Below are 23894 nucleotides of genomic sequence, written 5' to 3'. Positions count from 1 at the left end.
TCATTTGTAAAACTCAGAAGATATTTTAAAGGATAGGTTATCAAATTTCTGTTTGCCTCTCAAGTGAACCCTTCTTTAAAGTTTATTTACCAATGTTGCTTTGTCTGTAAAATGGTGGCTACCTAAATCCATTTGACCCCAAAGAGTTAGACTTAAAAATGAGACCATGCATGAAAAAGTATATAAAATTATACAGGTTAGAATTTACTGTCCTCCTAACAAAATTATTTCCTTAATTCTAGCAATTACTGTTTTTTTTTTTTTAAAGTTTTCCCTATGCTAATACCACACAAAAGGCAGAAATGTTAAAAATTTAGAGGTTATCATTAAACATTCTCCTTAAAAACAACTAAAGTGGAGCTACAGGAGACAGAAAAGTCATGTCTGTTTATAATTGGTCTTTGATATCCACTTATTTTTATTTTTTTAAAAAATGAGTATAAAAATTTTCTTCAGACGTCTTTTTTTATTCATTAATATAGATTATCGATATGAACTATCAGATGACAGTTTTCAATTTACTGGGTATTTGGTATGGCGTAGAAAATAAAACTGCATCATTTCATATTCTCCATGTAGATCTTTTATAAGAAGTTCAAGAGTAAAAAAACTGAAAGATTAGTTTTAAAAAGAGTTTCTTTATTATAATATTAATATGTGACTAACATTAAGATGATAAAGCATTTCTTGTTTGTAACCATATTTTCCAGGTAATGATAATTAAAATGCAAAAGATAAACACTGTTCAGCCTCCGAAAATACATAAACCATGCTCAGAAAAACCTACAAATTATTATACTCTAGTATGCAAAATTAATCAGAAACAAAAAATGGTATTTTAAAGTATATTTGAAATCTTGAGTATGAGATATAAATATTCAACATCAGTGCTTACCCCTAAAACACAAGCATGCTGCATTTCACTCTTTTGAATATGTTACTTTATGTATTTATACCCTATCTACCTTCAAAATAAAGATAGATGATCTAATATATTTTCAGAAAAGTCCCCGCAACCTGCCAATACACTGTTCTAGTTTTTGTAGGATCAGCCATAATACTTCAAGTCTTCTGGAGAACCTGAAAAACATCCAGGTGGGACTAACACTCCATGTCCCTAATAAAGACATGAAAGTGAATTCTATCTCAGAATAGATAGGTGCTCTTTAAACAAAACACTTTTAATGTATGGGTATTTTAAAAATTCAGTCCATATGAGTGAAACTAAAGGCTGATTATTCATCATCCAGGAATGGGACAGCAGTTATCACAGACGGTTCTTTATGATTTCCAGTTTAATGAGCTGCCTTTGAAGACAAGGAAAGCCACAAAATATTATAAATGGGGCCATTAACATAAAACAGAAAACATGTCTGTATCAAATGTGTACTGTTTGGTTGCCAAAATTAAAAAAAAAATACAGTTGAAATGACATCAGTTGTAGTAGAAGAGAAAGGAAGTTTGAGATGTGTGGTAAGATTAAGAGTTTGCGAGTCTTTAAAATGTTTTTTAATAGATCTATAAAAATCTGAATGGCAAATCTCAAACTATTCAGGTAAGAGAAGTCTAGATAGAGTAACCGACAAAACCTCATACTTCCTAAGTTGAGCCCCTCTATCACCCTACTCTGTAGTAAAGACTTGTACAAGACAAATATACATATTTACATACATAAAATAGATATTCATTCACACATACATATGTAAATACATATGCATATATGTCTATATGTACACGTGTATATGCCTATGCTTTGTATGTATGTTGATATATACATTTCAATTCAGTCTGGCAAATTAAGTAAAAACAAAACAAGAAGAAAGAGGAAACAAAAATATTACCTGAAGAAAAGAAATCTATCACCAAAGAACAGTTGGAGTCAGTGAGTTGAAAAGTATGAGGTATGGTTCTGCTTACTTAAAAACTCCAACAAACCAACAATACTCTTGCTCTCATAGTGGTTTTACAGGTGATATCCCCTCTTCCTAGAATGGACCCTCACCCCTTTTCTGAACCTGGTTAGCTCCTACTTGATCACACAAGTACTTAACAACACTGTGAAAGTGTCACCTCTTCTGGAAGCCATCCAAACCCACTAGGTTTGTGTTAAAAGCCTCTCTCTCCTCTTTCATGGCCCCAAGACCTGCAAACTTCTCTAAGCCTCTAAGCACTAACAACATGCACATACTGCTAAGTCTCCTCCACCACTCTGGGCAGTTAAGAATGCTTTTGTGTCTTCAGCATAGAATAGGCAGTTAATACATTTTCTGACTGATTAAAAGAGTTAACAGTTAAATGAATAAGCACATGTACGAAAACTATAATTTTTAAAAAACATTCTTCTTTGTTCAAGAGAAACCCTTGAAACCTTCAGAATTTAATGAATCATATTAGTAGAAATGGAATGATTCCATTTGGTATATTTTGTCAAACATAAAATCTCTTGCTGTAGACAAGACAATGACTCTGAAGCTGCCTCTATGGAGGATACTTTAGCAGCAGTATAATTTTTTATTGGTCTGAGCAACTGTGAGATAAGGGGCAAAGGTGTAGCAAATTCAGCATTTTAACTGCAAGAATTGTACCACAGATTAAAAAAAAAAAGTTCACAGGTTTTTTTATTTGACTTTCTCTTACTTTTTTCTACAGTATAGAATATGAATAAGTCACCTAACACGTAGGAATAAAAGTTAACATAAATTATATAAATTCACATCAGGACAAAGGACTTATCTACCACTTTCCTGTCATGCCTTCTTTTCTAATTCTTTGCTTTTGGTTTCTTTTCCCCTGTGCTCCTTTGGCACTATTTTTTTTTTTTTTTTTTTTTTTTTTTTTTGGTTATCTCCATACCTCCATGACAGCAAGCCGGAAGAAGATAAATATGACCATCACTAAATCTCCCACTCCCAAAACGACACCCCATCCAGATGAGGGATTCTTCTATTGTGTAGTTCCTTGAAGTAACTTGAATATAGGTACCTAAACCAAACAGGATAAAAGTGTACAACAGGACAGAAATGTATGCAAAGCAGCTCAGCTGTGGTTGCTAGAATATGTGCAGCAGCTAACAGATTAACCTGTCATATAACAACCTGACAAATCCAGGGTTGGCAGATGCAGAGACGCAAATATGCCCTATATATATCTGAAAATTCTAACCAAAAAACAGACTGCATTGTGTGTCTTATATGTGCCTATGAGAAATGAGCTTTTTTTTTTTTTTAGAAATGAGCATTTTTAAGCAGCATATTTTTATGGGCTCACAACATTATTTTTCCTCATGAAGATCAAAGATCAAGAAAACAAATTATATGATGACATGAAATTTATATTTAAATGCTTGCATGCTCATCTTTCCTGTACTTCTATTCTGGGAATCGCAATATTAAAAATTCAGATCCTATTAATTCTGATTATGTCTACCAAAAATGAAGTGAGAATCTTATGAATAAAGAGGCATCTGGATACTCAATATCTTGTAATAACCTATAATGGAAAAGAATCTAAAAAAAAGAATATATATCTACATAACTGAATATATACATATATATATATAAAGCTGAAACACTTTGCTGTACACCTGAAACTAATACAATATTGTAAATCAGCTATATTTTAATTTAAAAAAAAGGCATCTGGGAGCTAACTGGAAAAGTAGGAGATTATTTAACAAATATTCTGATGATCTACCATGGCCCCATTCTAAGGTTAGTGCCAGAGTGGATTCAAAGATGTATGAAATATATTCTAAGACCTCAGAGAACATGCAATGTTATGAAAATAAGTAAATAAAAAGTAATATATTAAAAAGTAGAATAAAATAAGTGGCATAAATATTTGTTGGCAACATATAATTTCAATGCAATTGAAATTCTAAAGTCCACTGGAGGGTTAAAGGAAATGTTTCTGAAAGACCTTGAGAAACGACTACTTTGTCTTGCCATTCTGCATGTCCTACTCTGTTAAAACCTACCCGTTCCCATGATTTAAACACCATTCCTCTACAACCAATGACGTTCCAAGGGTCTATCTGCAAATCCAGATGTATTCTTGGACCCAGACTTTCACTTCCAGCTACTGGCTGGGCATCTCCATGTTAATGTCCCAAGGATACATCATACTCAATATGTCCAAAACCTCCCAGTTTTCTCAGCCCCAAACCATTTTCCTTTGTTTCTACTTTAGTAAATGTTCGAAACCACTCTTCTATGTTCTCAGGTTCAAGGTCTTGGACTCCTCCTCTGCCTTACTCTTATCCTTGAACCAAATCTGATTGTTCCCTAATAAGTTTGCTGTCCTAAGTAAGGTCCTAAACTAAACACAGCCTGGAAAACCAATCTCCTAGTTTCCATTATGTGTATTTGCCTATCTTCTCAACAAAATGTTGCAAGGGTTACCTTCCTTCATATTTTTTCTTAAGAAGCATTAGTGCTCTCCATTCCTTACATACAGTATATAAACTAAATTTCTTGGCTCAGTTTTAAGCAATTGGCCCCTGCCTATATATCTGGCCATTTCTCTTCTTTATCTGCACCAAATGCACTAGCCATCCTGGAACCTTCCTTACACGCTCCTGCCTTTGCTTATGTCGACCCAATCTACCTCGCATGCCCTCCTCCCTATTATGTCACCTGATGAAGAAGTTCTATTCATCTTTCAAATGTCACCCTGTCGGGTTTCCCTGGTGGCACAGTGGTTGAGAGTCCGCCTGCCAATGCAGGTGACACGGGTTCGTGCCCCGGTCCGGGAAGATCCCACATGCCGCGGAGTGGCTGGGCCCGTGAGCCATGGCCGCTGAGTCTGCGCGTCCAGAGCCTGTGCTCCGCAACGGGAGAGGCCACAACAGTGAGAGGCCCGCGTACCGCAAAAAAAAAAAAAAAAAAAAGTCACCCTGTCAAGTGCTTTCCCTGACATCTCCCTGATAAAACAGCACTCCCACTCTTTCTATCACCCTTACCCTGCTTTATTTTTCTTCATAACACATCACAGATTGTATAGTTCTTTGTTTACTTCCTGTGTCTAGCCATAGAATGTAAACTTCTAAAAGATAGATATATATTTGGGTGCTCAGTAATCTTTGTTGCATTAATGGAATTTAATCCTTCAGACACCATCCAATCTCATCTTTTCTTCAAGAAAGCAAGAAGTAGGGTTGCCCTCTTAGGGCAAGGATCACAGACTATCTTACCTTATCTGTGTTGATATATATTAAAATCCCACTATGCTGAAGGGGCTGTGGTTTACTCATATTTTTATCTCTTTTAGCACCTAATGAACAGTCAATAATGCATACTGAATTGAGCTAAATTCAATGTGAACAGAAATCTCCGAACAATTAAATCCTTCTCCAATCTATAGAAATAGATTATCTTCAGGATGGGACTACATTACAAGGAAAATGAGGATGATTAAAACATCAAACAATCTTCAGTTTGGGCATCTAGGAATCCCACAAAGAACTCCTTGACCCAGAGAAAACCTGGAATAGCTAGGTTTCTTCCTTATCTGGAACCACCACTTTTCAGAGTTAATGCCCTGTATATTACTTTTATTTTATTTCTACTACACTAGCTGAGTCAGCTTTGAGTTGATGACAAGCTCTTCTTCGGCCCTCTCATAAGGATCCCCATCCAGGCCACAGTGAGTTTCAGTCTTGAGGTGGCAGAAAAGTTTTTATAAGATTCCTTCCGGCTTTTAAGGAGCTAAATTGATTTTTTTTATTTGGTTAGGTTATACTATGTTTTCAGGGTCAGTGGTTTCATCTCATGCTGATACTTTTATATTAGATTATAACTTGCTGAGTCCCCTTTTATTTTACAGCCAAACGTTCATTTGGACTCTATGTGCATAATGCAGGATTGCAAAAAGTGAAGGGTAAGGATTGCATCCAGCAGATCCTTTGGACTGCTTATACAAACATATCTTAGAGTCTGCAATATAAGAAATATTTATTTTTCAGATGACCAGAGTTCTTAAAATAATCATAGGGCTTTGATTTTACAACAACACAAATATCTTCAGGTATATGCATTAATTTATTTATGCACTCAACAAAAATTTGAGTACCAACTACATATAAAACACGATGGTAGAACAAAATGTAATAAAACATGGTCTCTGTACTCCGAGAAAATATATCCCTCTACCAAACGTTCTCTTTTTCACAAGCAAGTGAATTTTATATAAAACGTCTTAAGTCTTAATTTTCCTTTATTTACATCTAAACTAACATAATCACTAGTTTAAGAGTGTTAGCAGGTAATTTTTCAGAATTCTGATGCTACAGAGGTCCGATATCAATAAAGAGGCCAATGCCCTATAGGATTCAAGTGATTGTAAAAGTCCCTTTGCCTGCTATGATTCAATGAATATTGAACTCCTTAATAAAGATTAATAGGAAGATGATATCACAAGTCTTTATGAATTTATATGAAAAAACAGTATTATTTAGAGATACTAGGCAAAAGTGGTATTTGTTTGGTATCTGACACATTCAGGATTATTGACACTTTTGACTTTGTTTTGTGAAAACACCTTTCAGGGTAAAAGACTTAAAAAACCCCTGAGCGTCTTCAGTGCTGCAAATCAAATAGTTCAATCCCCTGGATAAATTCCCTGTTGTTCAGACTGTCTAGGCCAATTCTCAAAGTTGCATTTTTAACGATGAATTGAATTTCTCTAAATCAAAAATCAGTTTTCATACTGTATGAAGGTTATGCCTCAATTTAAAAAATAAAAATATTTCATTTAAAATATATTTTATAAAATTTTATTAAACCAACTGATATTCAATCAAATATATATTAATTTTAACAGTTTACTAAAGCAATTGAATATTGCTGATAATTGTGAAGATTCTGAAAGAAATAAGGACAAAGCATTTGACATTAAACATAATGAATATTTTTATATATTTAGACACAATATGTCTTTAAGATATAAAGTACTTTCAGTCAGTAGTCAAATATTCGCAGTGCAAAACAATTTGCCACTATCCCTAAGATAGTGCATACCTTTGGCAACCCCGTTGTTCCAGATGTGTAAAGAATATACAGCGGATGTTCGGAAAGGACAGGAACACAGTCATGTGACTGTGCTTTTGCCATCTCTTCATCCCAATCAAGGTCACGACCTGGCGCCAAAGGAACCGGCTCCTACAAAGCAAAAATATAGGAATATGCACTGAACAAAGGAGATTATATCAGGAGAACACTGGAGAGTAGCTAAATCTACATTAGTCTGAGCATCTGACTGAAATCCAGGCCTATAGAGCACTAAATATCAGATTTATGACTCAGTATTTCAGGGTCACGAGTTAAGATAAATGTTCATAACAAAATCCAACAGTTTGATGTTGGCTTCAACTAAACTTACAACAGAAAATGTTTTATTCAAACCTAGAGATATCCTTAAGAAATTCAATATGATGCAGGCATGATTTCATCAACAGTCAGAGCTTAACTAACAGAGGTTCATGCTTCTATAAATGCATGTACACTAACACCTTTATAAGCTAACTTCTATTTTCTTTTTGACCTGAAACACACACTTTATTTTTCTTAATTGGGGTATAGTTGCTTTACAATGTTGTGTTAGTTTCTGCTGTACAAAGAAGTGACTCAGCTATATGTATATATATATCCCCTCCCTCTTGGACCTCCCTCCAATCCATCCCCCCATCCCACCCATCTAGGTCACCACAGAGCACCAAGCTGAGCTCCCTGCACTATACAGCAGGTTCTCACTAGCTATCTGTTTTATACATGTTAGTGTATATATGTCATTCCCAATCTCCCAATTCATCTCACTCCCCCTTCCCCCGCCCCGTGTCCACATGTCCATTCTCTACCTCTGTGTCTCTATTCCTGCCCTGCAAATAGGTTCATCTGTACCATTTTTCTAGATTGCACATATATGTGTTGATATACAATATTTTTCTCTTTCTGACTTACTCTGTATGACAGACTTTAGGTCCATCCATGCACCCCAATATTCACTGAAGCACTATTTACAATAGCCAGGACATGGAAGCAACCTAAATGTCCATTGACAGATGAATGGATAAAGAAGATGTGGTACATATATACAATGGAATATTACTCAGACATAAAAAGGAAAGAAATTGGGTCATTTGTAGAGACGTGGATGGACCTAATTTCTATTTTTCACAACTTATTTCTTTTACTTTGGAACTACTGTCTTCACAATGAAATCTCAACTAACCCAATAAAATTTCTCTTTATACAGGGCCATTTAAGAGTAATACTGCGGCCATTTTTCCAAATGAGAGAATATTAAATAACTTTCAGGGGTGGAGGAGTAATCTACTTCTGCTTTTTCAAGAACAAAAATCAGTTTTGAAGTTAATGAGAGTATGAGACATACACAAAAAGCTATCCAAGTTTTCCTCCATCTACGTTATTGACTAATATGGTAGAAATGTTTGTTTTCTTTTATGTTCCTAGAACCAAGCTCTAGTGTTATAAACTTTATAATAATAGAGCCATGAATTAGACAGACAAATCTTAAGTTAGACAGACCTCTTTAAAAATGGTGCCAATGAAATAAGCCAGATAGATGAAGAAAAAAGAAGTGGCTTATGGAAAAATTACTCTAGTGGGGAGTTATAGCTATTTAATTCTAGTTATGATCCAGTACATATCTAGTTATTTTATGAAATGTTGACTAAGCTCAAGATGACACATCAGGAAGTTTACAGTTGGCGAACTTGTTAGTAGGCACAAGGCAAGACTTGTGAAAGTAAGTTCCTCAGTGAAAGTAAGTTTACCACCACTAATACTGTAGTATGAATATTACTGTAATGCCATATGCCATAAAAACTGTATAATTATTCACTCATTAGTGTGTAGGCTGGGCTACCATGAAGCAATCATATTGCTGCTTCTTCTTTATCAATGCATGAATCATTACACCTAAATATTTCTTTTTCACATTATCTTTTCTGTGAATTTCTTTTTCACATTATCTTTTCATTTTTGATGTTTAGTGTTGTAATACATAGAACATCTACAGTGTTTTGTATCATATAAGCCAATATTGATGCAGGTACTGATAGACAATTCAGCTTGTAAACAGATGACATAAACTTATGGTATGAGTAAATATAGTTATAAATCTACTTTCTCTTCCTTATGATTTTTTTAATAGCATTTTCTTTTCTCTAGCTTACTTTATTGTAAGAGAATATAGTATATAATACATATAACGTGCTAATCAACTGGTTATGTTATTGGTAAGGCTTCCAGTCAACAATAGGCTATTAGGTAAGTTTATGGGGGAGTCAAAAGTTATAAGCAGATTTTCAACTGCCCAGTGGGCCACCGTCCCTAACCCCCGCATTGGGTCAACTGTATTATTATTATAGTTATAATGTAAATTAATAAAGGACACCACAATAGACTATACATTCATTCTAATTCATTAATATTACAGATACTCCTATGTTCCACTCTTTTTGTTTTAAGCTCATTTTTTATAATGACAGAAAATATCATTCTTTTTTGCCAAAAATAGTGACATTCCTGAAGTATTGTATATTCAACAGTTTATAGATCAAGTGTTCCTTTCAAATGGTCAAAAAGAGTCATCCTTAGCACATCACCATAAGCAAGGACCAAATTCAATATTCAGATTACCATATTTGGACGATTATAAATGAGAACTTTATCTGGCTTGTGTTGTCCTATTCTCAGAGCTTCTTCTAGAAGTGGTATGTATTCTACCTTCCTTCCAGGTTCAATGCCAAATGATGCTGTAACAACGACCTTGGGCTACAATGAAAAATAAGTAAATAAATACATGAGAAAGCTTAACCATCCTGATTAAGGTAACCACAATATTTCAGATGCAGGCTGACAATTTAATATTTCTTAAGAAACGTTTGAATGATTCTGTTCTCTATTAAATAAAAGGCCTGAAAACCAATAAGCTATTTTTAAATGTTATAGCCCTAACCACTTCCACATAAATCTCACTTACCTGTTCAGAATTCCACACTTAATGATGCTTCTGGCTAATAAACATGAGCTTTTAAAAAATACTTTCGAAAGAATTCATTAAATCAGGTAGATGTAAATTTGCCATGAACCAGTGAAACGGAAGCCTAGGGCCCCCTCACTTGCAGAGGCCTGCATAACAGCTGGTTGTTGCTGAAGTTGTAGCATTTCTTAGCGGGGGAAGACCCAGCCTGACTGCTATTAGGAAGCATTTCTAAGGTTTTTTATGTAAGCATCTCTGCTTGAACACCTAGAGAGAACTCAGAAGGAAGAGACCTGAGTCTCCAATAATTATTTTATGATTCTTTTCTCATTCCAAATACATACTCTTTTTCACCAAATTTTATATTGTCATTTTGTCATATTTTTCTTAAAAGGGCCCTCATTTAAGTTTCAAGCCCCACAAAACCTGAACATGCCCCCGTCATTAAGACACACTTGGCACTCTTCTTTACCTGACAACTTGCTAGTCATGCTTCAAGATATGCAGAGGTGTAGCTAAAAGGCTTAGGATCAATCTTCCTTCCCTGGTAGATTCTGAGCAGGCCTCAGATATCCAACTATAGTCAAAGTGTTCCTTTGTCCCCACCTCTGCACAGGAAGCTCTCCCAGGCCAAATTTAGACCCTGTTACCTCCCTGTCTCCTATGCCTGTTACAATGTTTGCCATACCATAAGCTCTCAACAAATATTTGTGGCACTGAACCAAAATTCTCGTTAATCTGCAAAACAAACATATCTTTATTCTTTTAAGTACACTGTTTCTTCACGAAGAAATCCAAAGCAAAGGAAACAGATAATAAATTACTCAGGAGAAAGATAATCAGTCCAACATAGTGCACCTATTCCTGAATTTTGATTTCTGGTTACAATACATTTCATCTAGGGAAGGTTTATATAATGTCAAATATATGCATATATAGCACTTTCTGGTTTTTAATGTCATTTAATATTCATGGAGCTGAGGCTCAGTGCAGTTGCATAGCTTGCTCCAGGTTAGAAGTGTTAGAATCAGAAAGAGGGCCAGTACTGACTGATTTCAGAATCTTCCTCTTTCCACTATTTCAAGCTGCCTTTTAAAAGGAAAGAAATGAAAGAGTAAATCTTGTATCCTTTTTTAAAGGTCAGACATTTGAATATAATTCACATTTTAATATCTGAAATATGTACAAAAATAACTCCAGATAACATTCCCTAAGATTAGAATTTTAAATTCTGAATAAATGAAAGTTACACATCAAATTAAAAACATATATAGAATATATCAAAAGTTGAATAATTTAATAATTGTTGATAATTTATATTAATAATTTATAAATAATTTATATTTATAATATTAATATTATAAATAATTATTGAATAATTTAAAGTCAAAATTAGATTCTTCCTCTAGAAAACAATCCCTTTCACATTTCTATTAAGAACCTTTTATTGGAGGTTTTATTCCATCTCAAGTGGACTACATTCTTCCCATCTTCATCTGTTAAAATAAAACTTTTTCTTCGGCCTAATTAGTTGAAAATTACGACATCAAAATCATCCCTGGTTTCAATTATCATCCAAATATCTACGGTATGTATCTCTACCTCCATCTCCTCGCCATTAATTTGACTTGCTCAATGGTCCCGCCCATAAGAATATGCACTTACTGCCTAAACTCCTTAACAAGTTTGGGGGTGGGGGAGGTGTCTATGTGTGTGTGTCTTATGGATGAAAACTCCTCCAGTGATACAGCATGAGTTTTATAAATTCTTATTATATATATAGATATAGATATAAATTTTCCCACATCGTATAAAATCTTTTAAAAAAGAAACAATATATCTCATACCTTTCCCCAAATGGTGTTTAAGATTTCTGTAGCTGAAAAGCCAGAGTCTATAGCTTCCTCAGGGAAGTCTCCAACCGCCCACTGATTTGCAGATCAGTGACTGATATTTCCCCATAGATTTCCCTTCATAAGCACTAACTCAACATGTTTTTAAAAAGATAGAGAAAAGAGAATCCAGCCAGTTAGTGTGCAAACCAGCTTCCTAGTTCTAATAACTGATCTATTACCAGATGAAGTCAGATATGTAAAACCTCACCTCATGCCTAGTACTCTGGGGACCCTCAATATATATTAGTTCCCTTTTTTTGTTAAGAATGTTTCTCATCCTGGCCTTATAAAACTCTATAAAGGTCAGTGATCTCCTACTCCCATAATGACCTTCCTTCTTTAATCTTCCCACTGCTGTTCCTCTCCTGCACATTGCCCACTAGCCACTGATTCACAAAGAGACCACCTACCAAAGGTTCTCGTTCTATCCTCTCTCCCACTCACATCATATTGCAAGACTTACCTCCTCTTAACATTGCTTAAAACATGACAGTCACCTGCTCAAAAATTTGACCGGTCAGCGTCTACAGGATGCAATTCAGACAATAACTGCCTTTTCAAGCTCACCTTCTCTCCCTCTCCAATCACATTGGTCTATTTGCTGTCCTTTAAATGAATTTTTACCCTTTCCTGCCTCCCATGCTAGACTCTTATTCTTTTTCTAGCCTTTTGGATCCCACTGTCATTCTCTTCAACTAGCTGAATCTTAGCCAAGATGTAACTCAAATCTCACCTCCTTCAGGAAGCTGCCTTCAGCCACCCCAACTAAAAGATATCATTCCTGCCTCTAAATCAGGGATCTGCAAACTATGATTCAGAGCCAAACTCTGCCCAAATTACATTCTGTAAAGTGTTGTTGGAACACTGCTTTGCCCTTAGTTCCTGCAGTGTCTAAGGCTGTTTTTGTGCTACAACAGCACAGCTGAGTAGTTGCAACAGAAACCATGTAACCCGAAATGCCTAAAATATTTACTATCTGGTAACTTACAGAAAAAAGTTTGCTGATTCCTGCTCTAAATTCATAGAATCATAACAGCTAACCTGTTTTTTATAAATGAGTATTATATGCCAGGCACTGTGTTAGTGCTTTAAACTCAGTATCTCAACGATATTTCACAACAGCCTTTCAAGTTTGTGATCTTAGTACCCCACCTAAACGTGTTACTTCACCTGTCCCTAACACACCCTCTTAACCACTGTGCTATATCACCATTCCTGGAAATATATAGATTATAAAACTAGTCATGTGTCCCATCCATTTGATAAGTATCATTTCTTAACCAGTTCCAAGGACAGTATCAGGCATAGCGTGGAAGCTTAATAAATACATGTGGAATGAGTAAATTAGTTATTATTTTTCTTAAATGTCTTACACAAATATATGACAAGTTAACTTGAAAGGCTTGCACCTTATATGTTATATTCTTCACAGTATCTAGAAAGATGTCTACCACATAGGACTGACTCGAAAATAAAATTTTGGTTAATAGTGTATGCCAAATAAAAAGTAAACTTTACCTCAGTTGATAGGAGGATCTGATAAGTACAGATCACTCTTCGATGGTTCCTCCACAGCTAAATACAGCTGTACTATATGCAGCTACAACTTGATTCCTCCAAATAAAGCACTTACCTTTGCATGATCAATGCGACTGCTGAGTTCTCTGGATGCAAATCCCCCAAATATGAGACTATGGATGGCTCCTATCCTAGCACACGCTAGCATGGTGTATATCGCCTGGGGGATCATGGGCATGTAGATAACCACGGTGTCACCCTTCTTGACATCATGCTTGACCAAAACACCAGCCAGCTTAGAGACCTATAACAACATCATCAGATCAGCAACGTGTTCTCTGTGGTAATTCACTGAACTTCTCAGTTACGACAGTAATGCAAGAAGATGATCACTGCACCCCCAACCCCCCCGCCTGTAGTGGATTATAGAAGTCTGAGAAATACATATTTGATGATGGTGGTAAGAGTTTAGATGGTGACAATAATAACAGACATCTGGATTATAATAACTGACTACAAACCAACTTACTATTATTATCCCATATGAATTTCATGGCTTAAATTTGCTTAATTACTCATTCAACAACATTTTTACTAAGAAACTATCATGCGCCAGACATTGTGTTTAGGGTTGGGAACACAACACTGAAAAACAAAGACAAAGACTTGTCCCTGTGGAGCTTTTATGCTAAAGGGAGAATCTGTCAAGTGAGCAGAAAAATAAAATAATTACAAATTTAGTTATATGTTGGGTTAACTGTTGAAGGAAACAGTTAAGATCAAAAGCTTACACATGATAAAATCTGTTGCAAGAAACCTTTTCATGGGCAATTACAAGTAGCTGTAGGAAGTATGCCAGATCTAAGTGAGGATCTAAGAAGTTCAACATTCTTTTATTTAAAAAATATATATTGAGTTCCTATACATCACACACCCTGTGTTCCGATACATCAGTAAACAAACAAGACAAAGATCTCTATCAGAGTACTTATGTTTTAGTAGAGGATATGCAATAAATGTAATAATTATGTATTATGTTAAAAGGTATTGAGTGCTATTTGATGGGGGAATAGAGCAAAATAGAGGGGATTGGGAGTGCAGGGGATGTAATTCTCAATGGGACGATCAGAATAGTCCCAAAAGGGACTCCCTGGTGGTCCAGTGGTTAAGACTCCACAATGACGTCCACTGCAGGGGGCATGGATTCAATCCCTGGTTGGGGAACTAAGATCCCGCATGCCGCAGCACAGCCCCCTCCAAAAAAAGACAGACCTAAGAAAGTGACATTTTAGCAATGACACATAAGAGGTTGAGACTAAGTGGATATCTGTGAGCATACTATTTCAGGCAGAAAGGGCACCAGTACAGTGACGTAAGGGGGATCATAGGTGATGTGACTGAGGAACGTAGAGGAGACCAGGGGAGCTGAAACAGAAAGAGCAAGTGAGAAAGTGGTCATAGATCAGGTCAGAGAGCTAAAGGGTCAGTAGGGATCCACCGGGCAAATGGAAGGACTATGGCTTGGCTTTGAATGTGACTGTTCAAGCTAGTAAACAGAGGAGGCCTGAGAGAAGGAATTAGGCCACACTGCTATTTGAGGTTCCTTTCCTTTCACTCTGCCTCTCCTACTTTTTGAACAAGTTCAAAGGATTCTGAATCCTGATCATTCTTCCTTTTTCTCTCTATTCCCTTCCTCTGTGCAGATGGGGAAAGATGTGGTCAAGGTTAAGGGCTCTGGGGAAAGACAGACAGTAACAAACAACTCTCTCAGTGTTTTATCCTGCCCTATATTGCAAACTCTAATTTAGTGCAATTTTTGAAGAGCCCCAAGTTGCCCAGTAGAAAGTTACAAGAAAGATAAATCAAAGTAATATCAATCGTGAACTTAAATTCTATTATATGGAGCTCAAGAACCAAGACAAACACTGAACGTCATATCCAAATATCTCAGTGTAAACCCTGCAGAAAGTGGCCATGCTCTGGGATCGCATTACTGGGTATCCTGTTTAAGGTACAGCACTGGGAGAGACCAACGAGAAGAGTTTGTCCTATTTACAGCTATAGCCTTGGCATCTTAAATAGTGCTGAATAAAAAGAATTTTCAACCAAAACCCAATCTAGCAATGATTCAGTAACTTTATAATCCTGTCTTACTTCACAACGTTGCTGGAAGATGTCCAAAATTTTTCTGTCCTCTGAAAGAAATGAAATCAATAAATTCAAGACTTTCTTTAAAAGAAGGATCTCACAATGGCTAAATGTAGCCCCAAGATGTATTTAAGGTGGGGTCATGTCACACCTAAAAGAAAAAGAAATGAGCCAACATATTAAACTTAGAAGGTTTCATATGCAAATTCAGATTTCCAGGTTCTTTTGAAAAACTGGAAGGTCTAGCCACAGTGGGTCTGTGTTCTTGAATGACAACAATCAACTGAACCCCATGATCAGCTGCTGGGTTTGCCATGAAGTTGCTATTCCCTAGGGCTATTTATAACAGAGCTTGCATTTTTCTTTCCTTCTGGGTTTAAAATATATTCTCCTACATCCTGTTTATTTTGTCATGTGCTTACACCATAGTTCCATAACCATAGAGATGTGATATATACAGATAATTGATTTTTCTCTCATCCATGTCTCCCACTTATATTATCTGCCTGGTTCCTGCAGGCATCTGAGCTGTTAACCACTGCCTTGAAGACAATCTTCAGTCAAATTAAGCTGTACTGTGTCTATATCACCAATAGATGGTGCCCATTTGGCCTTGCTAACCTCCCTTCTTGGAGCTACTCCTCAATGTTTAGATACGATACTAACCACACCAAAGTTGCTCTGAAGACAAAAGTTTTATATGAGCAATAGAGAAAAATATCTTTTTTAGTAGTTTCTGGTGCTAAATGTCACTCCAGTAAAATTTTCCATTGTTACTTCTAAATTTTAAAATATATATATTTATTTTTATAAATATGAAAATGAATGGGTAAATATGTTTCAGGTAAGACTTCTAACAAATAAGCTAATGAAAAATGAAATTTTAGCTCATAGCAAAAGATGGGATTGATTTAATATGAAAATATTTGAGAATGTTTCATTAAAAAATATTCCTCATTAATATTATATCTAGTGTTGGGACTTCCCTGGTGGTGCAGAGGTTAAAAATCCGCCTGCCAATGCAGGGACATGGGTTCAAGCCCTGGTCCGGGAAGATTCCACATGCCGCGGAGCAACTAAGCGTGTGCACCACAACTACTGAGATTGCGCTCTAGAGCCCACGAGCCACAACTACTGAGCCCACATGCCACAACTACTGAAGCCCGTGCGCCTAGACCCTGTGCTCCGCAACAATAGAAGCCACTGCAATGAGAAGCCCACACACCACAACAAAGAGTAGCCCCTGCTCGCCGCAACTAGAGAAAGCCCGCATGCAGCAACAAAGACCCAATGCAGCCAAAAATAAAAATTAATAAATTTATTAAAAAAATATATTATACCTCACGTTGGTTAATTTGGAAACCCCAGAACAGAATACTTAATAGTCTTACTCAGATGCAAAAGTAATCATTTTGAAGATAAGTGTAAGCAACAGCGAGCAATTAGAGGAAATATCTAGAAATCTCAGTCACCTAAGAGTTCATAATCACTCAAATAAAGTTCTATGAAACCAACACAAAGGACAATCTGATTATTGCTATTTCAGGGTTCACCTTGTTTTCATTGGCTTTTTGATGGAAAATTATCAAACGGTAGATATTATTTTTATTCAACGTTATATTCTTATTCTACCATAGGTGTCTGAGTGTAGATTTATAATTTTTATTATTATCCAAAAGGAAAAAATTTTAACATGTATTTCATATAACCTACAGTTTTTCAACTGAAGAAAAAATTAAATCATGTGCCACTCACCCAATCCATATTAATCTTTGCACCTTCTTAGAACGATTTTAATTTATCAACTATTTAATAGTCTTACACAGGCACAAATCACTAAAATTGGTTTTCTTTCTGACATCAAGCGCAATACATAACCCATACAATCATGGTCAGGCCATGATACTCCTCTAACATGAGGATAACTGAGCTGGGGACGAAGCCTGAAGAAATGAAACAAATGTATATATACATATTCATTTAGAACAACAGTGTTTGCTTTTTCCCACTAGTTATTTATTACATGAACTAATTATTATTTTGGTACTAATTTAAAGTTATTTTAATATCTAAGTATCCTGCCATTGATTCAAGTTATATAGTATCTGCTATGTGTCCTATACTGAGGTCAAGTCGGCAGGTGCAAAAATGAGGAAGATATGTTCCTTAAGGCAAAGAAATTCACAGTCCAGGAAAAAATATCATACATAAATAGTAATGATAAAATAAGAAAATGCAACAAATATTTATGTAATATAAAATGGTATACACATATATTTGGTTTATATATAACACACATATATTTGGTTTAGATGCAAATAAAAACTTTAAATTTTAGAATGGTAAAGTAAAAACATGTAAGCATAAATAATGAAAAAAACTTCAGTAAAATTTTTATGTACTCATTCTGGAAAATCTTCATTCCAAAGCAGTCTGTGAAGAAAGACAAATACCATATGATGTCACTTATATGTGGAATCTACAATATGACATAAATGAACCTATCTATGAAACGGAAACAGACTCACAGACAAAGAAAACAGACCGTGGGGGGAGGCGGGGGAGGGATGGATGGGGAGTTTGGGACTAGCAGATACAAACTATTATATATAGGATGTTTAAACAACAAGGTCCTATCGTATAGCACAGGGAACTATACTCAATATCCTGTAATAAACCATATTGGAAAAAAAGCGGTCTGCGACTTAGCAGAATTTCATGACCAAAAGTCCATGACACAAAAATAAACATTAGTCAAAACTGATCAAAGACTATGTTCTATAGAGTAAATTAGCACTTGCTTCACAAACTGCCAGTGTGTCCATCTAAAGAAAATCAGGTTTGTATGACAAAGACAGCGTTGGTGTCCAAATCACAGTAAAAACAACAATCAGAGGCAACCTCAGGGCCATGTCAAAGAAAATTACATGGAAGAGAAGACAAGAGAAAGCATGCTTTTCAGCGGCGATGATATTACTCTGCAAACCCTGGTCGAATCAATATCAGAAAATGTAACTACTTTAAAAATCAATTATAATATCTGAGGAAACAGTTTACTAAAATTGGGGATGAATGACCTGTTCTTCAGAATATATAGAATTGCCCACAGAAAGAGATAATCACCTAAAATACCTGCATTTTACTTTTAAACATATAAGTTAATCACACATTTTGTACATACACAGACATCATACACACGTTTTTGGTTTTTCTTGAACACACAGAGAGAGCCACCGAAAAGGTAAAACTTTATCTCTAATGAATTGTTTCTTCTTTTGGCCATGCAGCAGCCATGCATCCAGGTAAATAAATACCTGTGAAAAGAATCAGTTATACTAAAGCTGCTTAAGATCTGAAATAATACTAAAACCATCTTTCTGAAAGGAAATCTTTCAGGGATGCAAAATATTTTCATCGAACATAAGAAGCTTCCAGAAATGTAACTTTTTAAGACAGTGACTATTTATTGGAGATGAAATTGAGATAATTCTCATTTAAATATGATGCTATATTAAGTCCATTCAATTGTGAGATATTCCTTTCAATAGCAGGAAAGTGGAGGTGATGTGATGTTATTAAAAGAAGAGAAATCTTTCCTCAAAAGATAAAAGTATACCATTTATATTCAAGAGTAAAATGTATTATTACTATCTAAAACAGAATATATTTCATATTTTAAAACAGAATTCTATTTTAAAAAAGTATAAAGTAGTATCTAATTTTCAAAACAGTTATCTGACAGTGAGCTAGAAAACATTTACTAACACATTTCCTTTCAAATAATTTTCTCCAAATGAAGGAATAAATATCATTACACAGAATAATCATTTTTCTCATTCCCATTTTCTTCACAAGTGGGTTTCAATCAATATTTCATCATCTTAACACTGCACATTTGCAAGCAGAATGAACTGGAGGATTGTTTAATCCATTTAGTTCAGGCTCAAATTAACCACAATTTCAATAATCTGTGAGCTTTCAAGACTAATGTGATTTCAGACTATATTTCACAGAAAATTAGTTCAATCCTACATTTCTCTATGCATATGTGCTCATAGACTTGATAAGGAATATGTTCTTCCGTTTGTTTAATATTCATATGTTGTGATTTACAAGTACATCATCAAAATTTATCACATCTTATAAAGGACACTTTGTTCATTTTAAAATAGTACCTCTATGTAACATTCAGGCCATTGTTGACAGAGAAAATAATCTTACATCAAGGAGAAGTCCAAGGTCTAAAAGAACAGAAAATGTAATTGATGCCCACCATTTATTCATGACATGACTACAGAATGTGTAATAAAAAGGAAAGGAATTATATAGAAAAGAAATAATTAATTATTGCCTCCACTTTTTCCCATTTTAACATCTTTCCATTCTAGGCGTTAATGGTCGAGTAATAATGACTTCCTCCTGATTTTACTAATCCTCATGGAATTTGCTATTTGGATCAGGAATTTGTCTGAGAAAGTAAAGGCAGTTCAGAATGGATAGAGCAAGAATTCAGGGTGAAGAAGGTTGTGAGATGGCCTGGAAAGGTATAGTGTCGTATACTGTATCTTTTAGAGCCTTGTTAAGCTCTGTTAAGTTTAGATTTATCCTAAGTTCAATGTGTAATAATTCAAAAGTGTTAAATCCTCTGCAGAAGTAGGCATTTTCCTTATTCTTGCAATGCAATGATTATTGCAAGATCTAGGGTTGTGACACTGGGGATAAAAATAAATAATACGATTTGAGAAATACTTCATGTAGACTGTAAAGGGACTGATGATTGATGGATGCAGGGAATAATGGGAGGAAGGGATGAAATGGGCCCAGATTTTTGGTTTTAGCAACTGGTTGGAAAGTGATGTTGTTCACGAAGTTGGTTCCTGGGTTTGAATCAATGTTCCCTGTTAAGCTTGAGGCATGGAGATGGGAAGGTCAAAAGTTTAAAAACGGCCTTTGGAGGGCAGAAGACAAAACTTATTAAGGGAATGCTAAAGGAGAAAAAAATACAGCACTGAAGCCCCAGTGGATACCAGGGACCATGAATTTGTAGTAAACCCGTATTTTTAGTGAGTTAATTTTCCTCCAACAGGATTCAACATATTAAGATACAGGAATGAAGATAACAAAGGACTGGGTTGATCCAAAATGTAAACTAGATAGCTAGTGGGAAGCAGCCGCATAGCACAGGGAGATCAGCTCGGTGCTTTGTGTCCACCTAGAGGGGTGGGGTAGGGAGGGTGGGAGGGAGATGCAAGAGGGAGGGGATATGGGGACATACGTATATGTATAGCTGATTGACTTTGTTATACAGCAGCAACTAACACAACAATTTAAAGCAATTATACTCCAATAAAGATGTTTAAAAAAAAAAGGAAACACAGTAGACAAAATAAAAACAAATTTTTTAAAATAAAGAATTGGGTTGATCCAGGTCTGGAGTTCCACCACAGAGTTGAGGTAGAACAACAACAGGTAAGACAGGTGAGCATATTAGCAAGAGAGCTGTGTTGTTAAAGCTAACCAGGATAGCTGAGAGATAGAAACAGAAGAACTTAGGTAGTGACTACACACAGTCAGAACCATTTAAAACTACGATATTCAAATGATATTGTGTCTAAAAATGCAGACTGTCTGAAAATGTGGTTTTGCTGCATTGTATACCAGAGGTTTAAAACAGACACTCTGAAAATTATAAGCCCCAAGTTACATATGATCTTGACCCTTTTCCCACCTTCTATCCACCAAAAAAGCCAAACTCTAGGGTTGCCTCATGCATCTGTTTCCAGCTGATCCTTGCCAAGTCCTCCTTTTGTCCTTGGGACATCTACGACGTCCCCCTTTCCCTCCACTGTTCACCCCATCCCTCAGCTTATCCCACCTCAGGTAAATCTCCTTCTCACAGATCCCTCCATTTACTACATCAACCTCTGTAGCTCTTTAAAATGCTCAGAAAGCCCTCTCAAAACTAACTCACTGGTCTCTATCTATCTCTACACTTTCCTCTAATTGAACCTGCTTTTCTCTAGCACCAATATTTCCAATAATTTTTCATTTGTATTCATTTTATTTCCCTCCCTTAATCCCTTGAATTATGAATATTGCAAGAATATTGACTTTATTATTCGTCACTGCTAATGCACTGTATTTCAGCTATATTATGTGTTAAGCAGTTTGGTAGCTACATTGGAACCCAAGCACCACTCAGAAAAGTACCATTCAGAGATATATGGAGAAATATCATACAAATTCCAATTAAAGAGTTCTCAAATGAATTTTTAAAGCATAGCTGAAGTCAAAGTTGATTACTTTCTGTATGTTTCCTAGAGCATTTCTAAAGAAAATATTCCAAGTCCTGAAGCAAGTTTTATTACATTTTTTAAAATATAACCCACCTGGACTGAAATGAAACAAATTTCAACTACTAGAGAAGTCATTTTTCACAATTTTACACTCACATATCTTTACATAGACATTCTAAAAAAATCTAACAAAGTGTGGTTAAAATATACATTTTTCCAAATTTATGTTTAAAAAGGTACAGAATCTACTGTGTTTTATTAATAAAGAACATTCAATTCAATACAAATTTACGTAAGTCATCTAGATATGGCTATATTCTTCAATGAACATAAAAGCCATGATAATAATTATTGCTCTACATATTTGTATATATAGTAATAAGCATGCAAAATGTAAAACAAAGTTAATATTTTAAAACAGTTACAGTGTGGCTGCTATAAACACCACATTAAAAGGCTAATGGAGAATACCTTTTTAAGTAGCAGGAAGTGAATTAAAACCAGATTCCTTTCTCTTGGTCTAATAAATTGTTTAATGTTGTGTTTCTCAACCTGGGAGATATTCTCTGTGGAGATATTTTCACAGTTGTCCATGAGTCTTCTATGAGAATTTTTTAATTTTGTGTTTTACTTTTGATGACAATTTTTAAAAATAAGGCAAAGCATATTCTGGATTATATGAGCACTCATGCAATTTCACTGTATTTATTTGTATTTGTTTTTTATAATCTCATGTATATTAATCAAAAGCCAAATGATATCACGTTTTTTTATAATAAAATTGTATAATAAAAGGCTTTATGAAAGTTCAAGTACTACTATGTGACAAGAGAATTAAGGCATCATAGGGAATGTGTTGCCAAACTCAAAGGACCCAGGGCCACAGCACCCAAACCACAAGCACCTTGCAGTCAGTCATTCCATTCTAGCTCAATATCATTCACTATATGAAATTAATACTGTCAATTTGAGATTGACTGACTTTGTACATTTGTTTTTATCCTGTTTATAAATCAGACATGGCTTTATATATGTATTGAGCTATAAATAAAGGATATTAAAACCTAGTTTTAATTGCACATTAAAAATAATTAAGTCAATACAAAAAGTATGTAAGAATGTTTTTTCTTTATGAACTGTTTGTATGTCTCAATTTTGAGAGGGGGAAAAATGGTTTCTTTGATTTTTCTTCTCATAAAGAAAGACAAATATAAAAGAAGCAAGAGATGTCAACAGGAACCTTGAATCATTTAGAACAATTCTGCACTGATTATTTAATCAAATCTTTAATTGAACAAACACCCCCAGAATTTTTACAAACAGTACATAAAACAGCACAACTAGTCTGGGTACACCAACCACACTTCCCAGTATTTGCCTGTGTTCCTGTTAACCTTTAATGGTTCTGTTGGTCAACACATCCTAAAAGTCAATCAACATATATAACTGGCTCAATTTATATTGAGAAGTTGCTAAATATCCCAGGAGTGGTACAAGGACATGAGGTCATTCCAATAGCTGGGTCTGTTCTCAACAGCATTAAGATCAAAAGGAGGCACACATATCTTTAAAAAATGAAAAATTCACAAATATAATGCATACCCTAGTAACTAATAAACAAAGCAACATAGATCATCACACATGCCAAGAATGTATCATAAATATCCATAAATAGATCAAACTTCCCATAAAAACTATATATGATAACGCTAACATAATTCAGCTTTATAACAGAAACAAAATGATCTTAAATCAAGTACGGTATGAGAAAATGAACAATCAATTTCCCCAAGAGCTCCAATCTTCACAATAATTCTGCCGAATGCAATATGCTTTGATTTACTAACACTTATTTAACTAGTACAAATGGCAAAAATATTAGCATAAAACTGTCAAATGAATTAATAATGTTAACAGCATCACTTCCCATGTGTAGATATTTATTGATTTTGAAAAGTCTTATATGAAAATATTTCACTTCATATACTTGAAATATGATTCTATCCTCATATCTTTATTTGCATCACTAAGACAA

At 35.0% G+C, this 23894-nt stretch overlaps 1 protein-coding gene across 4 annotated transcripts in view; it reads right to left on the bottom strand.

The window, feature by feature from the left end:
* The window catches only part of ACSS3 (acyl-CoA synthetase short chain family member 3), a 144006-nt gene that overhangs the window by 79849 nt on the left and 40263 nt on the right, over positions 1–23894 (bottom strand). For 3 of the 4 annotated variants that reach the window (XR_014297403.1, XM_082665176.1, XM_082665175.1), the window contains exons 3-5: positions 13531–13719; positions 9660–9794; positions 7017–7157 (exon numbers count right to left, since the gene is read on the bottom strand). Coding sequence is in view for 3 of the 4 variants with exons in the window: in XM_082665176.1 (XP_082521302.1) it covers positions 7017–7157; positions 9660–9794; positions 13531–13719 (465 nt within the window). In the remaining variant the exon portion in view is untranslated. The remainder of the gene's footprint in view (positions 1–7016; positions 7158–9659; positions 9795–13530; positions 13720–23894) is intronic. The other variant, XM_082665177.1, reaches the window with a different exon arrangement.

This window comes from Grampus griseus (genome assembly GCF_964374135.1).
Source record: "Grampus griseus genome assembly, chromosome: 11".
NCBI classification, from domain to species: Eukaryota; Metazoa; Chordata; class Mammalia; order Artiodactyla; family Delphinidae; genus Grampus; species Grampus griseus.
Note: the sequence above shows the minus strand (reverse complement) of the source record. Positions and strands in the feature narration are given on the sequence as shown.